Source organism: Schistocerca gregaria, chromosome 7, assembly GCF_023897955.1.
Source record: "Schistocerca gregaria isolate iqSchGreg1 chromosome 7, iqSchGreg1.2, whole genome shotgun sequence".
NCBI classification, from domain to species: Eukaryota; Metazoa; Arthropoda; class Insecta; order Orthoptera; family Acrididae; genus Schistocerca; species Schistocerca gregaria.
In genome coordinates this window covers 534,196,278-534,220,739 of record NC_064926.1, presented here as the reverse complement: position 1 = coordinate 534,220,739, position 24,462 = coordinate 534,196,278, and the positions used below count along the sequence as shown (strand labels likewise).

The window sequence follows — 24,462 nt, the reverse complement described above, 5'->3', positions numbered from 1 at the left end:
AACACAGCAATACTTCATTCATGAATGGAAAAGAGAATTGATAATAGATTAGGAGTTGACTTGGAGGGGGGGGGGGGGGGGGGGGGGGGGGGGGGGGGGGGTGGGGGGGAATTAGGAAAAATAGGGGCACTAGGGTAGTAGTTTCAGCAAATAAGAGGGTATTTGTAGGTTTGGAGAAAAAATTTTATAATTTAGAGTTTAATAAAATATTTTTCAGTCTTAATATGGTATCAACTGTAGGGCTAAAGAGTTATTCATTCTCTGTATGCAAAGCAGACTGCAAGAACAGAATGCTACAGGAGGTCAAAGGTGTAAGGCAGGGTTGCTCACTGTCGCCGTCAACATTGTGTTGAAGAAACAATGTGAGAAGTAAAGCACTATGTGAGAGATAGAAAACCAGTATGGTGACATGCAGTGATCGCCGAAGTGAAGTGAAGTTGAGACAGGTGCTTAAACTGATAGAATGTATGTTAGCTGATGGCAATAGCATAGACATGGAACAGATAAATGGCACTTGAATGATTACAAACCATAATGTTACAGAGGACTGATAAGAGGAGGGGGATTAATCAAGTAAGAAATGATGACATCCTGCAACAAGCCAGCAAGAAACAACGCCTGGTAAAGAACATAATGAGCGAATCAGAGGAAGGTTTGGCACATTTTACATCTACATCTACATTACTACTCTGCAATTCACATTTAAGTGCTTGGCAGAGGGTTCATCGAACCACAATCATACTATCTCTCTACCATTCCACTCCCGAACAGCACGCGGGAAAAACGAACACCTAAACCTTTCTGTTCGAGCTCTGATTTCTCTTACTTTATTTTGATCATCATTCCTACCTATGTAGGTTGGGCTCAACAAAATGTAAATAGTGCTGAAAACTGTAGTACAGGGAGAGGTAAAGGTGAATCACAGGTGGTAGGTCTAGATATGAGTTGGGGGTACACAGCAAATCTGGTACCATGTGCTGCAGAATTTGAATCCCCGCCAGACATCATGGACATTGAAAACCCGTAGAGGTCTCTGTACCATACTGCTGTAAGCTCTGGCGGCACGCGCCTCCTGGCCTGCATTTAGAGTGAGGGCGCCACAGTGAAACACGTGGTTGCAATGGCCAATAGCGGCGTTCCCGATCGAGTACTTAAGTGCCTACCTGTTGCTCAGCCTGCCAGCCTAACCGTGCGTACGTCTCAGGACATTTCGCCTCGCATTAGACAGCGTATTGACTTTTGTGTTTTCTATACAATTGGGCATGGTTGTCTTGTTTGGTTTTCGTAACTCTGTTGTCTGTTCTTGTTGTGGCGTAAGGTCCTTCCTTGGTCGTGTCCGTCCTCTCCCGTTGTGTTGTTGTTCGCAGGCCGCACTGCGGGTCCCGCCGCCTTCCTATCATTACAACCCCGCAACTGTTCCGGTCGCCGTTACAACCCCAAACACTTTTAAAAAAAAATTCTGGGATACTGAGTATTTTGTTGTGAGGCATCCGTGGTCCGTGGTGGCACAAAATAATAATGTAATCATGAATTATCTATCTCATTATCCAAATTCTACATACATACTCTGCAAGAAGAAGGGTATCATGTACCATTACTAGTTATTTCCTTTTCTGTATCACTCACAAATAAAGTGAGGAAAAGTGACTGTCTTTAAGCCTCCGTAAGAGCCCTAATTTCTCTTATCTTATTTTCTTGATATTCATGCAAAATTTATGTTGTTGGCAGTAGAATCATTGTGCAGTGAACTTCAAATTGCGTTTCTCAAAATCTTTCAAATTGCGGTTCTCAAAATCTCTTCAATAGCACCTCATGAGAAGAATGTCGTCTTCTCTCCAGGGAAAGTACATTCAGAATAGTGCAAACATGTGTAAATCAAACATCAGAATGTTCAACACAAAACACATAGTGTGAGTAGACAACAACTGTTGTACAAACACGTTTAGTAGAGCCTCATTCAGCCGTAGCATTCAGTTAAATTATCAACGAAGTGCATAGTGACCAACTCATCAGTAAAGCTATCTATACTGCTGCGTATCACTGTTAATGTACAACACTGCCAAAAAAAACAAACTCAAAATCACAACTAATCAGTACTGAATGCAAGCTGAAAGGGGTAAAGTAGGCATTACTGTCAACAACAGACAATACCATGAGGAATGGAAGAAGTTTGTTTCCAAACAAGACACATGTCGAATACTGATCACATATGCCATACAGGTGCAAAGATAAATTAGAGTAAGAAATCGGACATAATGCAAGCACCTGGAGAACATGTCCCTTCACCAAAATACTTTGAAAATATCCTGAGCAATATCTGAAACTCGGGAAAAGTTCAGGTTTGCTCCTTATAAGGCAGATGTTTGATGTACGATGCAAGAGCTATGGTGAAATGAGGATGATGGCTGACCAAGCGGTTCTAGGCGCTACAGTCTGGAACCGCGCGACCGCTACGGTCGCATGTTAGGATTCCTGCCTCGGGCATGGATGTGTGTGATGTCCTTAGGTTAGTTAGGTTTAAGTAGTTCTAAGTTCTAAGGGACTGATGACCTCAGAAGTGAAGTCCCATAGTGCTCAGAGCCATTTGAACCATTTGAGAAGGATGGCAATTGACAGGAATGAGGAACTGCGTCAGATGATCCTTTGGGTTCACAACCAAAGCAACATCACCATGCTGTATTTCATAACTAGTCTTATTTCCTGTGTGACCCCTGGTTTTCGTGAGTTTATACATGGTCTGAAACATGTTCTGCTACCCAGTGTTTTGTTTCTTGCTGTGCAAGACCCTTTCAGAGCCATTTTTGCATTCTCTACCAAAAGTGTGCAAAGTTCTTATCTTTTGATCCATTACATGTTGGAAAATCTAACCAAGTGTCTTAACAGCCTTAAACAGTGTCTATCACAGTAGGAGGTGAAACTGTTAGGCAAAAGAAAATGGCTCATACTGTAGTTAAATTTCTAGACGCTCACTACCATAAAGAAAATATGTTGTACACTAGTTGTGGGCTCTGTAAATTTTGTGTTGGCTGTTTCTAGTGTGGTTGAGTAGAACTGTTGATTAGTATGCTTCTCACCACAACAATGAATAAAATATGTGAAGAGTTCTTAAGTCTCTGTGGTGGGACGAGAGCAAGATAGGTGTAATACCAAACGTTGCATGATATCATATAGTCACAAGCTGTGGCACAGCTCTTGTCATCACTGACTGGCATGCTGTAGGTTGCCAGTTCAAACATGAGGACTAGCAATTTTTTTTTTTTAGTATTTATCATTCCTGGGAAGTTCTCAAAATTTCTTATGTTTTACAGTGTTAGTGTATTCTGGAATATTTGATGTCGTATACATAGCAGCACTCTTCATCCAGGAGTTCAGTTATGTTTCAACTTTGTTGGTGTTTGTAACAAATGTGCTTTCAGTGTTAAGTGTTTTCTTTTGTGACCTTGCTTTGGAATTTAGAGTAGAGTGCAGTTAAGGTGTTGTATTATTTGGTAGAGATGCCAGGTAATTCAGAACATCTACGTCACCATGGCTCCACTTAGACAATGTAAAATCCATCACCTTCGTGTATAGGAACCAGAATAAATGCAGTAAATCATTCCCAAGGTCCATATATACAACCCAGCACCTGACCAATGCAGGTACAGACAACTTCTCCAACAAGTGTAATGCCCCACAGAAGAAAAGATATTTGGAGGACAGAGGACAACATGCTGGTGTGTCTCCACTTCAGATGCCCTGAACACATTGTATTCTGTTGCAGAGAAAAAAGGCAAGTTTGCAGTGACTACTACAGTACCAGATATCAACCATCAAAACAGTTACATTCATGCCCGTTAACTGCAGATGATTATAGTCAACCTCTGGGACAAATCCCATTACATTATTGTGGAAGAGGCTGCTCTGCAACATGCTGCAACTGTCCTTCACCACCAACAGTCACTTGCCTAGTTACCGATTCTGGGAAAACTAAGCTAGGTGACCATCTACAGAGGTGAGGCCATTACAGATGAGAATCCCCCATGGGCGACAGTTACAGACATAGTCATTGTTTGCCAACTTGTCCGGACACTGGCTGACTCGGGGACTTCCTTTTCAATAGTGTCTGCTTATTGTCATCAGTTAAAGAAGACTATGTTGCGTGATAGGAGAGCGATTGTGCCGAAGGCCGTGTAGGAAATACGTCCAGCATACTGGAAGATGTATTGCAAGAATAACTGTCATTGACAAAACTCAGTTCTTTGAAATTGTCATTTAAAGAGAATGTAGTCATAACATTATTCTTAGATGGGAGTTTTGCAGGTGTTACAAGCCATGATAGATTGTGTAAGGTGAGAGCTGCAGATTGATGAAGTCTGTCATTGAAGACATTGTCATTCCACCACCATCAGTAACATGACTTCCAGTCATGAATGAAGACTTACTGGCAGCACTGGGGAGAAAGCTACTGTCGAAGTGCTAATAGTACCTGGGCTGACTGAGTAACAATACCAGTGTGTGTTATCTGTTCTGTGACAGTTTTTGGAATCTGATCTGAAGTGGAGAAAAGACTGATCAAGCAGCCAGTGGTGAAACATCCATTTCAGCACTGGGAATAATCCATCAGTCTGCTTGTACAGGGTGTCTTGGCTGAATATTGGATAATTTGGGATGAAGCAGAGAAGGTGCTGCAAGATGACACGGTTGAAACTTCAGAGACTCCTTGGTCCTCACCTGTGGTTCTTGTGAACAAGGATGACATATGGTATTTCTGCATCTACTACCAACGGCTGAACAAAATTGCGAAGAAAGATTCCTATTGATTGTCAAGCATTGATGACACCTTGCAGTGCTTGAAAGGAGTAAAGTATTTCTTCAACTATGGGCATAAAGAAAGACTACTAGCAGATTGAGGCTGACAATGCTAACTGGGAAAAAGACTGCTTTCATAACTCCTGAGTACGTCTATGACTTTAAGCTATGGTGTTTAGACTGTGTAACATTCCAGTTGAACTCATGGACCATTGACATATCTGTTTTTGGTTTCTAGATGACATTGTTGTTATTTAAAAGACATTTGAAGAATATCGTAAGTTGCCCAACAACCATGTTGAATGTGTTCTGACTGTAACGTTCCACTGAAATCCGAAAAAGTGCTCCTTTGAATGAAATTTCCATTCTACAGCGGAATGTGCACCGGTAGGAGACAAGGTATTGGCGGAATTAAAGCTGTGAGGACGGGGCGTGAGTCATGCTTGGGTAGCTCAGTCGGTAGAGTGCTTGCCTGCGAAAGGCAAAGGTTCTGAGTTTGAGTCTCGGTCCACCACACAGTTTTAATCTGCCAGGAAGTTTCAAGTGCCCCTCTATTGCTCAAGAAATTAAAATCCTGAGCCACCTAGTGAATAGCAATGGACTCCAAATCTAGAGAAAATAAAACCAGTCACAGATTTTCAAAGTCCTTGACACATTTGTGACGAGAGAAGTTTTTTTGGAATGTGCTTGTACTACCAGCAGTTCATGAAGGACGTCTGTACAAAGACACGTACCTTGCAAAAATACTGCAGAGAGATCTCAAATTTTCCTGGTACGAGATGTAAGAAAGATCTCGCCTTGTTCTTGAAGAGTTACGGATGTTTTCTGCAGTTCTATCATTATATGACTAGAATGCGGAGACAGAATTTCACACCAATGCTAGTAGTTATGGTATTATGCTTCCAGATTACTCTCAAAGTCAGAGATGAACTACTTTATGACCAAGAATGGGTATGTCGCTGTTTAGACCATCACAGGTTCCAGTCATATTTGTTCAGAAAACTGTTCATTATTGTGATGAATGACAATTCTCTGTGCTAGCTGATAAGCCTACATGATCCGTCAGGTTGACTGGCGAGATGTGCACTAAGGCTTCGGGAGTACGATGTCACAATGGTGTACAAAAGTGGTCACACATACAAGGATTCTGACTGCCTTTCAAGTAATTCTTTGGCAGAACACAGCAGCTTCGATGAATCTGTCATTGCTGCACTAAATGACACTACTCCTGAACAAAGAGATGGAGCTTTGAGAAATGATAGCTTTGGAGGAGGAGGAGCTGACAAAAGGAGGATTCTAGTTAATAAATGGAGGATTCTAGTTAATAAATGGAACATTGTGTAAGAGGAAGTATGTTCCAGCAGTGCAGAACTTGGTGCTTGTCATCCCAGCTCATTGATTGCTATCTATGCTATTTCTATGACACTCAAGCATCTGGTTATCTTAGCTTCATGGATACACTAGAACAATGATAGCCAAACGTTTTTTACCTACTGCACATTTTGTGGTCTAGTTAGTAGTAAAATTTTCTAAGAGCACAGTGGTTCCTCAGTAATGGTGACTTATAGGGAAGTAACTTTATTTTGTGACTTATATGGCAGATGTACAGCAAGTTAAAGCATACAGTAATAATTAAGTACCAAGTACTTCAAAAATGTGGTGGTGCCAAAAAGCAAAGTAGACGTTCGCCCAGGAATCAAGACTCACCAGTTGAACAAACACTTTAGCAACATATATAGGTTGCAGAATGGTCCAGCAGAGGCTTCTCAGAAGACTTATAAAGGAGTCTTCATTCACATAGGTAAAATTTCTCTTAGAAGCAACACTGAAGAGGAAATTGTAAAGACTGTCTTGGGTAAAGACGGTCTTCATTTAAATAGGCTAGGATCCAGAATTCTCTGTAAAATGTTCGCTCATACAGGTAAAATTCTGAATAATAAGGGAAACTTGTAAGTAATAACAGGGATGGGAAACAGTGTTTGCTAACAAAAACGGCGAGACCGAAACAGTACTCAAGAAAGAGTAGGCCTACACCTGAACCCATAAATAAGTGTGTCCATGTAATATGCACTTGAATATAAATGGTCTCAGTGCTGACTTTTCAAACAAAAATCATAAACTTGACGACCTACAAATTATTCTTTCAGAACTTAAAAATATTAAAGTTATCTGACTGAATGAACATTGGCGTACGTGTGTTAATATTAAAATTCTTAATAAAATCGAACATTACGAATTAGCTAACAGTTTTTGTAGACTAGAGAAATCACGTGGAGGTTCTTGCATACTTACTCATTCTGACATGAAATATGAAGTAAGGAATGATTTTAATCATTTAAATGAAGAACGTATATTTGAAAGCTGTTGTATCGAGTTAAGGGACCTATACATCTTAGTAATTTCTATTTACAGAGTACCAGACAAAACAATTGAAGTCTTCCTGCTCAAATTTAAGTGCCTTCTTGAAAATCTTAGTAAAGAAAAAACGAAAAATATTATAATAGCTGCTGATTTCAATATAAAAATATCATAGCTGACAGCAATGATGTGTCCAAATTCAATGACATAATAAAAAACTTTGGCTTCAAAGCAAACTTCATGCAACCCACTAGAATAAATGCACGGTCAGTGACCTGTATTGATAATATTTTAACAAATTAGGTATTTGAAGATGTTAATAAATTTTGCTTAGATTTAGGAATCTCTGACTCCTCTGCATTATTCATTGAATTACCAAAACTCTATAAAGAAATTTCATGTAACAAAAGCTACATGAAAAGGAACTTCAATGAAAAAACCTAACTACATTTAGCAATAAGTTAAGAGAGGTTGAATGGCCTTTTGACAGCTGTATCTCATGTAGTACTAACTGTAACAAATTTCTTGGTAGCTTTCTTGAAATATTTAATGAAACTTTTCCACTTAATGCCAAATGTAACAAAACAACTAGGAAGATTAAATACACTCCTGGAAATTGAAATAAGAACACCGTGAATTCATTGTCCCAGGAAGGGGAAACTTTATTGACACAACCCTGGGGTCAGATACATCACATGATCACACTGACAGAACCACAGGCACATAGACACAGGCAACAGAGCATGCACAATGTCGGCACTAGTACAGTGTATATCCACCTTTCGCAGCAATGCAGGCTGCTATTCTCCCATGGAGACGATCGTAGAGATGCTGGATGTAGTCCTGTGGAACGGCTTGCCATGCCATTTCCACCTGGCACCTCAGTTGGACCAGCGTTCGTGCTGGACGTGCAGACCGCGTGAGACGACGCTTCATCCAGTCCCAAACATGCTCAACGGGGGACAGATCCGGAGATCTTGCTGGCCAGGGTAGTTGACTTACACCTTCTAGAGCACGTTGGGTGGCACGGGATACATGCGGACGTGCATTGTCCTGTTGGAACAGCAAGTTCCCTTGCCGGTCTAGGAATGGTAGAACGATAGGTTCGATGACGGTTTGGATGTACCGTGCACTATTCAGTGTCCCCTCGACGATCACCAGAGGTGTACGGCCAGTGTAGGAGATCGCTCCCCACACCGTGATGCCGGGTGTTGGCCCTGTGTGCCTCGGTCGTATGCAGTCCTGATTGTGGCGCTCACCTGCACGGCGCCAAACACGCATACGACCATCATTGGCACCAAGGCAGAAGCGACTCTCATCGCTGAAGACGACACGTCTCCATTCGTCCCTCCATTCACGCCTGTCGCGACACCACTGGAGGCGGGCTGGACGATGTTGAGGCGTGAGGGGAAGACGGCCTAACGGCGTGCGGGACCGTAGCCCGGCTTGATGGAGACGGTTGCGAATGGTCCTCGCCAATACCCCAGGAGCAACAGTGTCCCTAATTTGTTGGGAAGTGGCGGTGCGGTCCCCTACGGCACTGCATAGGATCCTACGGTCTTGGCGTGCATCCGTGCGTCGCTGCGATCCGGTCCCAGGTCGACGGGCACGTGCACCTTCCGCCGACCACTGGCGACAACATCGATGTACTGTGGAGACCTCACGCCCCACGTGTTGAGCAATTCGGCGGTACGTCCACCCAGCCTCCCGTATGCCCACTATACGCCCTCGCTCGAAGTCCGTCAACTGCACATACGGTTCACGTCCACACTGTCGCGGCATGGTACCAGTGTTAATGACTGCGATGGAGCTCCGTATGCCACGGCAAACTGGCTGACACTTCCGGCGGCGGTGCACAAATGCTGCGCAGCTAGCGCCATTAGATGGCCAACACCGCGGTTCCTGGTGTGTCCGCTGTGCCGTGCGTGTGATCATTGCTTGTACAGCCCTCTCGCAGTGTCCGGAGCAAGTATGGTGGGTCTGACACACCGGTGTCAATGTGTTCTTTTTTCCATTTCCAGGAGTGTAGATAACTCAGGGTATAAAAATTTCTAGTGCCAGAAAGAGGCAACTACATACTGAACTGAAATATAACAAAGACAGACATTTTGCTGTGTGTGTGAAACATTATAAAGCCATATTCAAAAAAGTTGTAAAGGCAGCAAAACAAATGGCAAACAATAAGTTTATTTTACAACATAATAGTAAGACAAAGGCAGTGTGGTCTGCTGTCAAATCAGAGTTAGGTGTGAAGTCAGTTGTTGTTGTTGTTGTTGTTGTTGTTGTGGTCTTCAGTCCTGAGACTGGTTTGGTGCAGCTCTCCATGCTAATCTATCCTGTGCAAGCTTCTTCTCCTCCCAGTACCTACTGCAACCTACATCCTTCTGAATCTGTTTAGTGTATTCATCTCTTGGTCTCCCTCTACGATTTTTACCCTCCACGCTGCCCTCCAATGCTAAATTTGTGATCCCTTGATGCCTCAAAATATGTCCTACCAACCAATCCCTTCTTCTAGTCAAGTTGTGCCACAAACTTCTCTTCTCCCCAATCCTATTCAATACCTCCTCATTAGTTACGTGATCTACCCATCTAATCTTCAGCATTCTTCTGTAGCACCACATTTTGCAAGCTTCTATTCTCTTCTTGTCCAAACTATTTATCGTCCATGTTTCACTTCCATACATGGCTACACTCCAAACAAATACTTTCAGAAAAGACTTCCTGATACATAAATCTATACTCGATGTTAACAAATTTCTCTTCTTCAGAAACGCTTTCCTTGCCATTGCCAGTCTACATTTTATATCCTCTCTACTTTGACCATCATCAGTTATTTTGCTCCCCAAATAACAAAACTCCTTTACTACTTTAAGTGTCTCATTTCCTAATCTAATTCCCTCGGCATCACCCAATTTAATTTGACTACATTCCATTATCCTTGTTTTGCTTTTGTTGATGTTCATCTTATATCCTCCTTTCAAGACACTATCCATTCCGTTCAACTGCTCTTCCAAGTCCTTTGCTGTCTCTGACAGAATTACAATATCATCGTCGAACCTCAAAGTTTTTACTTCTTCTCCATGAATTTTAATACCTACTCCAAATTTTTCTTTTGTTTCCTTTACTGCTTGCTCAATATACAGATTGAATAACATCGGTGAGAGGCTACAACCCTGTCTCACTCCCTTCCCAACCACTGCTTCCCTTTCATGTCCCTCAACTCTTATAACTGCCATCTGGTTTCTGTACAAATTGTAAATAGCCTTTCGCTCCCTGTATTTTACCCGTGCCACCTTTAGAATTTGAAAGAAAGTACCTCCAATCAACATTGTCAAAATTTTTATATTATGTTATTGTTATGGTACCACTTGTTAAAATCAGGTGTTGTATGTATATGGTAAAACTTTACCAAAATTTTGACGTGTCTCCTGTACCTGAATCAAATGATTTAGATTATGTACGTTATGAGATTAAAAAACCACAATTCACAATTCAGTACCAAAACATTTGGAAAACCTAATGAAAAAGTTTTTAAAACTCCTACCACTTGCTACGCACCGTCTACCAACTGCTTTCCACCATAAAAGCTGGAACGCTTACTAGTAGTTGGTATGGACCAAATTGACTACCATTGATCTTGGTAAAATCACATGTGCATGTGACCAACAAGGTCCCCATCAACCCGTCAGACACTATGTGAGCTACTGTAAGCAATGCCAGTGATGGAAGCACATGCTGCAATTACCTCCATGGGATCTAATACCAATTCTGTTTGCAGCTGCACTATTCTACTGAATTGGAATTGGTGTATTGATGTTGTTCCTGAAGTCAAAAATTGGGAATCGATAAATAATGATCTGCGCAGACTGCTGACTGCTGAAGCTCTGGAAGTTGCGAAATTCCATATAAAAGACACCATATTGAAGCATGAAGCACCCTGTGTGATGATCTCTCTTAGTGGAAAAGTTTTCTCGTCGAGACGAGTATGAGAAAAATTTCTTGTTCTAACATCACCCACAAGATGACAAATGTATGCCACGTACAGAATGCTTTAATGAAACATTGATGGATATGTTTTCAGTGTGTGTTGATGTCAGAGATATTGCTATACAATACTGCCGGTCGTGACATTCGTTTACAACACAGGAAAGAAAAACATACAGGTTTCACAGTGATTTCTCCGCTCAATTCTCGTGAGGCTGAAATGACAGTGTTCCTGTTTCAACCAAGTGATGCTTAAATCTTTGTTTTTGTCCTTGTAGTAGATGGTTACAGGCTCCCATACAGATCCTAGTTGCCTGGGAAAAGGCGGAGAACACTATAACACCAATCAGTGGCTAATGAGGTACTACTTTGGGGGAGGGGGGATATTGTATCCTTCAGCATTTGTTGGATGTTGCACACAAAGTTGAGGAGTGTGACCCTTCATCCAGAAGACAAAAGCACAGAGACAACATCCACATCCTGCATATGAATCCCTACTACAGTCCTGAAGCACAGTGACGGGGGCTTCTTGTTAAAAAGGTGGGGGGTACAAGATTACCTCTGATGCTTTTAATAATGAAGAGGGTGTGACACCATGACCAGAACCTGAGAATCTGCCGGTACTGTGACACAGAAGACCATTGACAAGATATAGCTCCAGGATATTGTAGTTGGCTACAATAAGAATTTTTGAAACGCTGGGTCACTGTTTTTGCAGGAGAGCGAGCAATACTGCAAGCTTTGGTACATGCAATGTGGCACAGTGGTTAGCATTACTGACTAGAAAGCAGTGGGTTACAAGTTCAGACATGACCACCAGTTATTATTTGTTATCTGGAAGGTTCTCAAAAATTTCTTGTTTCTGATGTTTGCATATTCTGACCTATTCAAGATTTGTAGAAATAGCAGCACTCTCTGTCCATGACTTCATGTCTGTTCTTGTTCTATGTTGGTGTTTGTAATAAATGTGCTTCAGTGCAGTGTGTTGGACTTCATTGATGGCCCTGCTTTTTGATTTGATCTTGCATGGTTGTGATGTGATAATGCACTCTAATAAAAACAAAACAACTCACCATGAAGAACTTAGGTGAATAGGATGGAAATCGGTAGATGTGATTCGCATATTTATGCAGAGAAATGACACCAGTTTCAGACAAATTAGATGGTTTATTCAAGAGAAAGAGCATCACATCTTGAGCAACTCAGTGATGTGTGGGTCCACCTCTGACCCTTATGCAAGCAGTTACACTGCTGGGCATTGACTGATAGTTTTCGGATGTCCACTTGAGGGATACTGTGACAAATTCTGTCCAATTGGCACCTAAATGGTCTAAGTCCAGAGGTGGTAAGAGGGCAGTGCCCGTAATGTTCCAAACATTCTCAATTGGGGAGAGATCTATTGGCCTTGCTGGCCAAGATAAGGTTTGCAAGCAAAAAGACAAGCAGTAGAAACTCTCACTGTGTGTGGGTGGTCATCATCTTGCTGAAATGTAAGCCCAGGATGGCTTGCCATGAAAGGCAACAAAATCAGGGTGTAGAATATTGTCAACATACCACAGTGCTGTAAACATGCAGTGGATGACAACCAAAGGGGTCCTGCAATGAAAAGAAATTGCATCTCAGACCATCACTCCTGGTTAGCAGACAGTATAGTGGACTACATGTTGGTATCCATAGCCATAAGGCGTGTCATCAGACACATCTTAGGTGATCATTGGCGCTCATTCCAAAGTGGGATTCATCACTGAATACAATTCTATTATAGTCGATGAGATTCCAGGCCAAAGAAATGCCTGGAGACGCACTGGGCCGTGGTAGGGTACCAATCTGGCTGTCACCTGACATCCAACAAATCTGTTGATCAGTACCAAGCTGAGGAACTGCTCTCATAAGGGGGCAGAGGCACACCAACACATCACTGACTTGCTCAGTTTGTGGAGATACAATGGTATTGACCGACTGCCGTGTCATCTTCAGCCTATTGGCTTCACTGGATGCGGATATGGAGGGGCATGTGCTCAGCACACTGCTTTCCCAGCCATTGTCAGTTTTTTTTTTTTTATGGGTTCCGCTGCTTCTCAATCAAGTAGCTCCTCAATGTGCCTCACAAGGGCTGAGTGCACCCTGCATGCTAACAGTGCTCAGCAGACCAGGCAATTACCAGTCAAAGAGCTAACCAAGCCCAACAAGCATGTAAATTCGGTGATATGACAGGAACCAATGTTACCACTGCGTGGGCCTTCCAAGGCCTGTTTGGAGGGGTTAAGTTTATTTCAATTTGTGAAGCTCTTACTCTGGAATTATTTGTCCAATTTTTGTGGAAGTGTAATCATTTTGTATGGGTTGAATACTGTGTTTTGCAACTGTAATATGAGATTTATTACCGAGTGTGTTTTGCTGTATTCTAAAGCATCTTTAATATTCTTCTGTGTATATGTGTTACATTTTAACACAGAGCACTTGCACTAACACTAAACATATTCACATTTCTGTATGTTGTGAAGAAGTACTGTCATCTCACAATTTCTGCAGTTGAAAAAAAAGAGGCCGAAAAAAAAGTAAGACAACACGTTGTGTAATCATTTGTTTGCCTGTACATGTAAATCACATTTACCAATTTCCATCATATTCGGATGATTCCTTCATGGTGCGTCACTTTTTTTTCATGTTCAGAGTTTAAAACATAAATCGGAAAAATAGACATAACTATCACATTTTTTATGCAGAAAGTGCTGTGAAGTGTCAAAAAGTTCACTTCATTGATGTGGACAATTTAGTATGTTTATATTTTCTTTAGCTTTGTTAGAGCAAGCAAGAGTTAAATCAAGCTGGAATTAATTCTGCTACTTCTCATTGGATGAAGGTGGTTTCCAAAGAGCTCAGCGTGTATTGAGTAGCTCACCCTCTGACTACAGTTCACCTTTCTATATATCTGTTCTTGTAATCTATCTGTATCTCTCATCTATGGCTATTACAAGAAGGACCTGCCTAAATGATTTCTGAACAGTTGGACAGTATTGCTGATACTAGAATCTCACAGGGAGAACATCTCTTTGCAGATAAAATTCATTCATTAACTGAAAGCAGTTGTGCTGTCATTGGTTTGAGAAAACTATATCTGTTGTTAGTAGTTAGTTTGTTAGGTGAAGTTTAGTTTCCCTCTCCCCACTCTGGTCACAAATGTGGTTTCCAAAACTAGAATGGACATGTGCATGTTTCTATTTCAAGTGACTAGCATTGTAGTACACATCATTTCCAATCGCCCAAACACAATCAGCAGAATAATTTCATTCAACAAAGAGTTCTTAAGAATTAAAAGTATAAATTTGTGGAGCAAAATAATATTATATTTAATTTTGTTCCATTTCAGAGCTGTTTACAGGCAAGTAATGTCTTTGAGAGGGCAAAATGTTTTTTCCATTGCTTCCCTCTTGTATGTTCAGAAAACAAAGGTAGTAATGATTTTTTTTAAATTTTTGCATTGTAGGTAATTTGTGAACAGTCTAATAAGATTTGTGAAATGGCTGCTGTTATGAGGAAATCAGCTGAAATTGATGAGCAAAAAGCACTTGAGGAAAGAGAATTGGTGACCAGGTTGGCTACAGAAAATAAGGTAGGCTATGTGATTTTTATGTATTCACATAACAGTAATTTTAAGAGGTCAGAAAATTTAAGATGTTTGGCGAAGTTTGGATCCCTTATTTTCACAAGGAGAAGCAAATCATTAAAATTTCATCACTTTGTCGTGTGAAAACACATTTAAATTTTAACTGCTGATATAACTGGAACAAATGTCTTGGGCTATTTTGTAAAGTTCAAATAATGTAAAGTGATGAGTTTAAATGGTTGAATCGGTAGAGGTAACCGTTCACTGCATCAAAATTGTGTATACACAGTTCTCCACAGCTTGTAAGTATTGGTTAAAATAAATCTTTCTGTACCCCACATGCTGCTACACGTAAAAATATTTGACAGGGTGTTTTCCTGTGTTAAAATATGGTTCAGATGGTTGTTATTCTGATTGAGTATAACATTTAAATAGCATTTATGGTCAGTATTCTCACTAAATGTCTGTCATTTTTATGTAATTAAAGCTTTAAAATTGATGCTCTGGTAAAGTCACAGGCTAGGAGTAAGACGACACTATACTTGTGTCTTAGGAGTGTTAGACAAAGTTACGAGGTTTTTACATATTTTTGCTGCAAACAGTTGAGATATTTAGTGATGGAAAATGCAATTACAACTTTTAAGTAACAATAGAAAGGAATTTTGTGAATGCTGATAGTGGAAGCCATGTGAAAGTTGATCATTTGTGCTCTACCCAATGGTGATATGTGCAACAATGGGCATTCTTTTCTCTGTTCCAAAAAAATGCATTAAACTCACTCATAACTAAGGAATTATAGAACATTTGCAAATCGGTCCATACATTATATCTAGATTGTTGAATATCAGTCATGAGCTACGAACCAAAGCACAAAAGAATTATTCTTGGTAAAACTTAGTACTGATGTCCTGTGTAGAAGACACTCAGACGAGAAGGGGCATCTGTCAGGGATTCTGTGGTGCAATGGATAACACATATGACTGTAGCGCAAGAGGTTACATGTTTGAATCCTAGAAGGGTCATGTATTTTTTAAAAGTATTTACATGAAATACAAAAATAGCATTAGCAAGAACTGATTGTAGCATTTGTTTAGATTGTGGGATGTATTATAAATAACTTCACATTAGTCGTACTCTGAGAAATGGACAACAGAGGATTAATGCATTTACTTTGTAAACAAACAATTAACTTTTTTGTGAAGTGTTGCTAATAGTGAAGCTATGGCTATGTGTCCACAGTACAGTGAGATTATACAGGAGATATAAAGTGTGTACAACATGGATGTTACACAAACATAAGGGCTGTGATGTTTGTGAGTGTAATGTAATGTTAGCATCTGAAGCAGACTTACTTCCTCTTTATGTAAGATGATGAAACTGCAAAGGTTTTAACAATAAGGGTCCTAGCTAGACAGCACAAAGACAAAAACAAAAGTTTCTAATAAAGTAAAAAGTTTGTGGTCACATTACATCTTACCAAAGGTGACGTGTATGAACAGCTATTGCAGATGTAAGTGCCTGTAAACAGTAGACTGTAAAGTCATTTTACAAATAAGTCTTTTGTGTTAGATTTGAACCAGAGATGTATGGACATTATCTTATAAAATTCGACAGTTTAGCACTCTAACAACTGAGCTACCAATTAATTGAGATGTAGTTAGGTAAAATGACAAATTTCACTAGGAGTTTCATTTCGTTGATTGACACTATCCTTCATTGTAAGAGTGGGAGAGCATATCTTGGAGATAATTAAAAGTGAACTGCACTGTGAAGTTAACATTAACTTAAGTTAGTTAATTTGTGTGTCAACATGGTAGCCATGTGCTGGTAGAGTACAACCACATTTTACGCATCTGCTCAGTCTCTGGAACACGTAAAAACAATTTTTTAGTCACTGCTAATGCTAATCCACAGTGATGTCTTATTTTGGAATCTATGTTTCAGAAAATGGGTTACAAACAGTGTTAGGTTAGGTAAGACCACACGGTTTGTAACCCATTTTCTGAAACGTAAATTCCAAAATAAGAAATCACTGTGGATTAGCATTAGCAGCAAGCTAGCCAGTGATGTCAAAGGCCTCTAATAGAATGTTTGTGTGGGAATTCAAATTATTTGAATTTCATTTCTGTATTTATAAAGAATAACGAAACTAAAGAGGAAAAAAAAATGTTAGAACATGATTCATCATTAAGACAGTTTCCGAAAAAACAGTCCGATACCTTATTGCTAGACTGGTATTTGAGCTTATGGCCGAGCATCAGTGGCATTTTATGCAGGGAACACAAAAATAAATGTCTACATATTCATATATAAGAATAATATGGTATGGATACATTGCTGTTCGCCATATAGATGAGGTGTTTGGTTGCAGACAGACACAATGAAAAGACTGCTAAAATGTTAAAGCTTTTGGACAAAGTTATTCTGCAGTAGCACACTCATACATTCATACAAGCACAACTTGCACACACCTGGCCACAATCTCATCAGTCACAGTCAGGATTTAGTGCTGTGAGACAGTTAAAGCTTTCTGGGGATGGTAACAAGCTAGACATAGTCGCTCAATATAGGAGATCACCGTACTGTAATGAGTAGTGTTACAGTTTCAAGCGAAAAGTTGTGGGGTTGGTGGTTTGCATCCCACTAAACTCACATTTTTTCTTCTAACTATCTCTTTTTTAGTAGGTTCCAACACTTCCTTATTAGTTTGTATTAAACTATAATATTCAATGTAATGTATATATAAAGGCACTCTTTCTGAGGGGTGAGATTGTTCAGTTCGCTTAATCTAAAATGTACGTTGCACCAGTAAAGATATTTTGCCCCCTTTTTTTCTTTTTAAGTTTTGTAATTCACATGTAGACATTCTGCTGCTGTGAAGGATCAGTGATAAATAAGAATAACCTTGAGGTTTTACTAAAAAGTGAAAAATTATGATACAATATTCATCTAATGTGGAGAACTGTTGTAAATTTGTATCACGCTATTTGTAGGGTAATTTTTATAAGCTGATGTCTTCATTGACTGTACATCGTACTTCCATTTTTACCTTATAACATTTTCATGGGTATTGAAGTTTTTATTTTTGTATACTGCAGACAGCACAACCTGACTAGCATATGGACATGAGAGAAAAATACGTTTTAATAGAGCTAATATGGGAATTTTATGCTCTACCATTTCATAAACAGTGTGATTTACAAGTCAGATACAGCCGACAACTGCCACAGGAGCGTGTTGCAATTGCACATACCACGATAGGGGCCACATACCATATGCACAAGTCTCATTGTTTCTGAGCATTCAGCAGCACTTTGAACTCAGCACACTCAACATTGATGTCACACGGCACAGTCCATGTGCCGAAGGCTTAAGGCCTAATCCCCGAGTGGTGTTACATTTCATATATTGATATCTGTAACAAAAGAATATTCTGTGTACATAACATTAGAAGTATAATGTTAATATAATGGAGGGAAACATTCCACATGGGAAGAATATATCTAAAAACAAAGATGACGTAACTTACCAAACGAAAGTGTTGGTGTGTTGATAGACACACAAATAAACACAAACACATACACAAAATTCAAGCTTTCGCAACCCACGGTTGCTGGCTGTAACCCTGGCTGTAATTCTTCTTTCCATCAGTCCCATACTAGTTCCAATCCATTGCCCTCACCCACCTAATCCTTTGCCTACACATCAACTCAGCCAATGAACACACCCGTCAACTACTATCCTTAATTAAAGTCCTCAATCTTTCCTCTCCCATATCCACACCAGCTGTTCAGAGCATCCTCCTACTGGCCAACCACAAATTAGAACAGCATGCCACCCTCCACCTCAACAAACTATCTAATCTCCTGGTTTTCCACCTCCAGAATGGCAACACACTCACCCTCCACGACCTTTCCAGCAAACCTCAACCTCCTCCTCCTCATTGCACACAGACCCAGTCTCTCCCATCTACTCAATCTCCCACTTCCAGCTCCACTCCCCCCAAAACCTCAAAATTCTAATCAACACAATATGGAACCACAACACCCTAATTCAGTAGTTATCCTTTCCTCCAAACCTCTCTCCCAATCTGAAACCTCTGTCCTATCCAAAGGCCTCACCTTCAGCCCTACTCCCAGATTCAACCAAACAGCCCTCGTCAAAGATTTACTGTCCACACTCGTTCTCTCTGCTGGAAATATCACTTTGCCATGAAGAAAAATAATCCTAATCCTACTCCTAATGATCCAACTCCCCAAGGCACTATCCAAATTGAACCCTGCCTGGAACAGTTCCGTCCTTCGTCGCAGCGGGACCCACCTCCTCTTCCTCAAAATCACCCTCTCCAAACCTTCCAGGAATTTCCCACTTCCAGCATTGCCTCTCAATCCTTCTTGAAAAACCTTAATCCTACTCCCAACATCACCACTGCTGAAGCCCAGGCTATTCGTGATCTGAAGGCTGAACGATCCATCGTCATTCTTCCGGCTGACAAGGGTTCCACGACCGTGGTACTTGATCGTCGGGAGTATGTGGCTGAGTGACTGCGTCAGCTTTCAGACAACTCTACATACAAAGTTTGCCAAGGTAATCCCATTCCTGATGTCCAGGCGGAGCTTCAAGGAATCCTCAGAACCTTAGGGCCCCTACAAAACCTTTCACCTGACTCCATCAACCTCCTGACCCCACCGACACCCCGCACCCCTACCTTCTACCTACTTCCTAAAATTCACAAACCCGATCACCCCGGCCGCCCCATTGTAGCTGTTTACCAAGCCCCTATAGTACGTATCTCTGCCTACGTAGATCAACACCTTCAACCCATTACATGCAGTCTCCCATCCTTCATCAAAGAACCAACCACTTTCTCGAACGCCTGGAATCCTTATCCAGTCTGTTACCCCTGGAAACCATCCTTGTAACCATTGATGCCATTTCCTTATACACAAATATTCCGCACGTTCAGGGCCTCGCTGTGATGGAGCACTTCCTTTCACGCCGATCACCTGCCACCCTACCTAAAACCTCTTTTCTCATTGCCTTAGCCAGCTTCATCCTGACTCACAACTTCTTCACTTTCGAAGGCCAAACATACCAACAATTAAAGGGAACAGCCAGGATGGCCCCCTCATACGCCAACCTATTTATGGGTCGCTTAGAGGAAGCCTTCTTGGTTACCCAGGCCTGCTAACCAAAAGTGTGGTACAGATTTATTGATGACTTCTTCATGATCTGGACTCACAGTGAACAACTACTCCAGAATTTCCTCTCCAACCTCAACTCCTTTGGTTCCATCAGAGTCACCTGGTCCTACTCCAAATCCCATGCCACTTTCCTTGACATTGACCTCCATCTGTCCTATGGCCAGCTTCGCACATCTGTCCACATCAAACCCACCAACAAGCAACAGTACCTCCATTATGACAGGTGCCACCCATTCCATATCAAATGGTCCCTTCCCTACAGCCTAGGTCTTCATGGCAAACAAATCTGCTCCAGTCCGGAATCCCTGAACCATTACACCAACAACCTGAAAACAGCTTTCGCATCCCGCAACTACCCACCCGACGTGGTATAGAAGCAAATAACCAGGGCCACTTCCTCATCCCCTCAAACCCATAACCTCCCACAGAACCACCCCAAAAGTGTCCCACTTGTGACTGGATACTTTCTGGGACTGGATCAGACTCTGAATGTGGCTCTCCAGCAGGGATACGACTTCCTCAAATCCTGCCCTGAAATGAGATCTATCCTTCATGAAATCCTCCCCACTCCACCAAGAGTGTCTTTCTGCCGTCCACCTAACCTTCGTAACCTCTTGGTTCATCCCAATGAAATCCCCAAACAACCTTCCCTACTCTCTGGCTCCACCCGTGTAACTGCCCCTGGTGTAAAACCTGTCCCATGCACCCTCCTACCACCACCTACTCCAGTCCTGTAACCCGGAAGGTGTACACGATCAAAGGCAGATCCAGGTGTGAAAGCACCCATGTGATTTACCAACTGACCTGCCTACACTATGAAGCTTTCTATGTGGGAATGACCAGCAACAAACTGTCCATTCGCAAGAATGGACACAGGCAAACAGTGTTTGTTGGGAATGAGGTTCACCCTGTGGCTAAACATGCCTTGGTGCACGGCCAGCACACCTTGGCACAGTGTTACACCATCTGGGTTATCTGAATACTTCCCATTATCCACCAGGCCTCAACCTCCACTAATTTCAAGTTGCCGCCACTCGTACCTCACCTGCCATTCAACAACATCTTTGCCTCTACACTTCCGCCTCGACTGACACCTCTGCCCAAACTCTTTGCCTTTTAATATGTCTCGTTGTGTCTGTATATGTGTGGATGGATATGTGTGTGTGTTCAAGTGTATACCTGTCCCTTTTTCCCCCTAAGGTAAGTCTTTCTGCTCCTGGGATTGGAATGACTCCTTACCCTCTCCCTTAACACCCGCATCTATTCATCTTTCGCTCTCCTTCCCTCTTTCCTGATGAAGCAACGGTGGGTTGCAAAAGCTTGAATTTTGTGTGTGTGTTTGTGTTTATTTGTGTATCTATCAACATACCAACACTTTCGTTTGGTAAGTTACTTTATCTTTGTCTTTAGAAGTGTAATATTATTTAAATATTATGTACATCTATATCAACTGACATGAGTGTCAAGCATGAAATCTCTGTTGTTAAAATTAATGTAGATTCAGAAAATAGAACTCCATGAATATTTAACCGAGCAAGGTTGGGCAGTGTTTAGCACACTGGACTCGCATTCGGCCATCCAGATTTAAGTTTTCCATGATATCCCTAAATCACTCCAAGCAAATGCTGGGATGGTTCCTGTGAAAGGAACCCAAGCTTCTGCTACGTCTCTAATGACCTCAATGTCAACAAGGTGTTAAACCCAATCTTCCTTCCATGGATATTTAAACTGTAATTATAACTGCGTCTATGTGATCATGGTAGATAATGAATGCTGCCTTATCTTTGTCAGACATAGCTCGTCTTGTGTACTTGTTATGCCTGTTAAATGCCAAATTGCCTCACTTCTTGGTCTTATTGGACACTACTATCCTTGTATAGTATTTGTTCAAGAACAGTACTCAGTATTTATATTTTTGTTTATTTATTTTTTATTTTGCCATCTGATGTATTTCAGTTGATACATGGTGTATCATTCATTACATATAGGCCTTGATATTTTGTTTTTTTGATTTGATGACAATTTTCTGCAATTTAATACATTTGTAGTACAGACTACAACATACTATATTTATTGATATTGTACAGTGTATTCAGTTCTTTTTCACAGTATATGATTATTTCCTTTACATTTACATAAATACCGTGCTATTGTTTTTTTAGTTGAATGATGGTTACATCTTACCATGTTTTTGAGTTTTCCTTGCAGTAATCAGTAAATTCATCTGTATAATCAAATGGATTTTTCTCTAGTATTTCTCTACCTGTGTGCTTAAAGGTATTAATGTTCTTTATTTTGCTGATGATGATCAGAAGGCAACTGAATAAGTACATCCCCATGTACATTACTCTTGTCTCGTAGTGACTTTTCCTGTGTTGGATTGCTCTGAGTTTCGAATGGTTTCTTGTTTAATGTTGATGAATCTCTTCATTTTTCTTACACTTACTTAGTGTGCACTGAAAAATATTTAGCAATTTAAATTTTGATGTGCATCTTGTTCATTTTTTCCACATTGGTCATTGTGCGTATAGCCCTTTCCTGTATGATGAACGTCCCCATAGTTTTAATCCAAATGACACTAATTCAAACTGTGCAAAGTAAAACATTTTGAGGACTAAAATACTTACCATTTTGGCTAACTTCTATAGTGCATAGCAACCTGAATTTAATTTACTGTTAATATTATTCATGTGGTCCTCTATGTTACTTTGTCATCAAGATGGAGACCCAGAAATTTTATGTTACTTGTTCAAGTGTGCATTCTTTGATTTTTCTTCCTCTAACTCATTATTCTTTAGCCGATTGCTTTTAAAGTTTGTTTTTTTAAATTTATTATCAGCATTATTTATAAACCTGTTTTTTTTACTCTGAATAATACACTTTCAGCTACATTTCCTTAGTTAAAATATTTGCTCATCTGCAAATAGTGTCGATTCTTGTTGAATTTCCTCGGCTAGGTCATTAATACATATCAAGAACGGCAGTGGCCCTAGGACACTTCCCAGTGGCATGCCATTCCAGATCATCCCCCTGTCTGTAAAATATTTCTTTCCTCATCTGTTATTTCTATTCTTGGTATCTGTTCATTAAGTAGGATTTTATAAGACTGAAAACTCTGCCCCTCATCCTCATAAAATCTTAGTTTTCCAAGGAGAATGTTGTGATTAACCAAGTCAAAATCTTTTGATAGAATACAGAATACTCAGATTATTGATTCCGAACTGTCAAGTGTGTGCATTACATAATGCACAAGTTCTTGTGCTGCTGAAGTATTAGATGGATTTTTTGGAACGACGTTGCTTTCTGGCTAAGATATTCTGTGATGTGAAGCAGCTTGCTAATCTTTTATACAGAATGCATTCAAAGATTTTAGATATAACTGATACAATCCTAACAGGTATATAGTTTTCAAGTTCTGTAGTATCACCTTTTTTGTACAGGGGCAGAACCCTAGCAATTTTTGAACTATCATGTTACAGTCCTTCTGTGATTGTTTTATTAATCATTTTGGTCGAGGGTTTAATATTGAATTTGGTTTAAAGTTATATCATTTGACATACTGTAGATGTCCTGGGTCTTTGTTTTTCAACTTGTTTATGATTCTTGTTAGACTACTTCTTCGCTTGTTGGATATGTGTGTTAGAATTTTGCAGTGGTTTGTTGGATTGGTATATCCTTTTCAATTTTCGCACACATCTATGTGATGGGTGTTCAGGAAGTAAGGACAGATTTGAATTCTGCGCCATTTTGTCACATTTTGTTTGACAGACGTGGTTTTCTTATGTTTTTTATGTGATCCTTCCCATTAGTAGCCTGATAGTTTTTATGTGGCAAAAATTGTTGTTTAATATTTCTTTTCATCATGGAGCAGGTGACAACTGCAGCAATGTATCCAGGTGATAAAAAGTTATTACAAAAACAGTGAAAGTTTCACTGCACCCATTTGTGAATGATACTCTGATGTAATACTGCTCGAACCATATCATCAATTTGGAAGTTGATCCGGAAGTTTGAGACCACTAGTTCTGTTTCAGATGTTAAGAAAACAGGATGACCACATCGTGTTCGAACACTAGAAAACATTGCTGTTGTGTGTGAGAGTGTGACTGTAAGCTCCAGATGACTGTAAGCTCCAGAAAATAAGTTCGGCGACAAGCTCAACAGTTGAATTTCTCACAAAGTTTGCTGCATGAAATCCTTCCAGAAGATTCAAAAATGTATGCATACAAGATTTAAGTTAAAGCCCACGGACCATGGAAAGAGACATAGGTTTGCTCAGTGGGTCTTTGCTCGACAGGTGGAAAACGAGAACTTCACAAAAAGAATAATTTTCTTAGTGAGGTGCACTTCCACCTCAGTGATTATGTCAGCAAGCAGGACAACAGAATTTGGGGTAATGAAAATTTGCGAGTGACTGGAAGATGAGATGCATCCCACAGTGTATGACTGTGTAGTGTGAACTTTTTTTAAAAATGATAAGAGAGCTGCCATCACTGAGTATGGCGACTGATACCAAGACAT

The 24,462-nt window shown here is 40.5% G+C and overlaps 1 protein-coding gene across 2 annotated transcripts in view; it reads left to right on the top strand.

Annotated features, from left to right (window-relative positions):
- LOC126282029 (FGFR1 oncogene partner 2 homolog) overlaps window positions 1-24,462 on the top strand; it is a 74,669-nt gene that overhangs the window by 36,476 nt on the left and 13,731 nt on the right. For both annotated transcript variants that reach the window (XM_049981435.1, XM_049981436.1), the window contains one exon: window positions 14,618-14,743. In XM_049981435.1, the coding sequence (XP_049837392.1) occupies window positions 14,618-14,743 (126 nt within the window). The remainder of the gene's footprint in view (window positions 1-14,617; window positions 14,744-24,462) is intronic.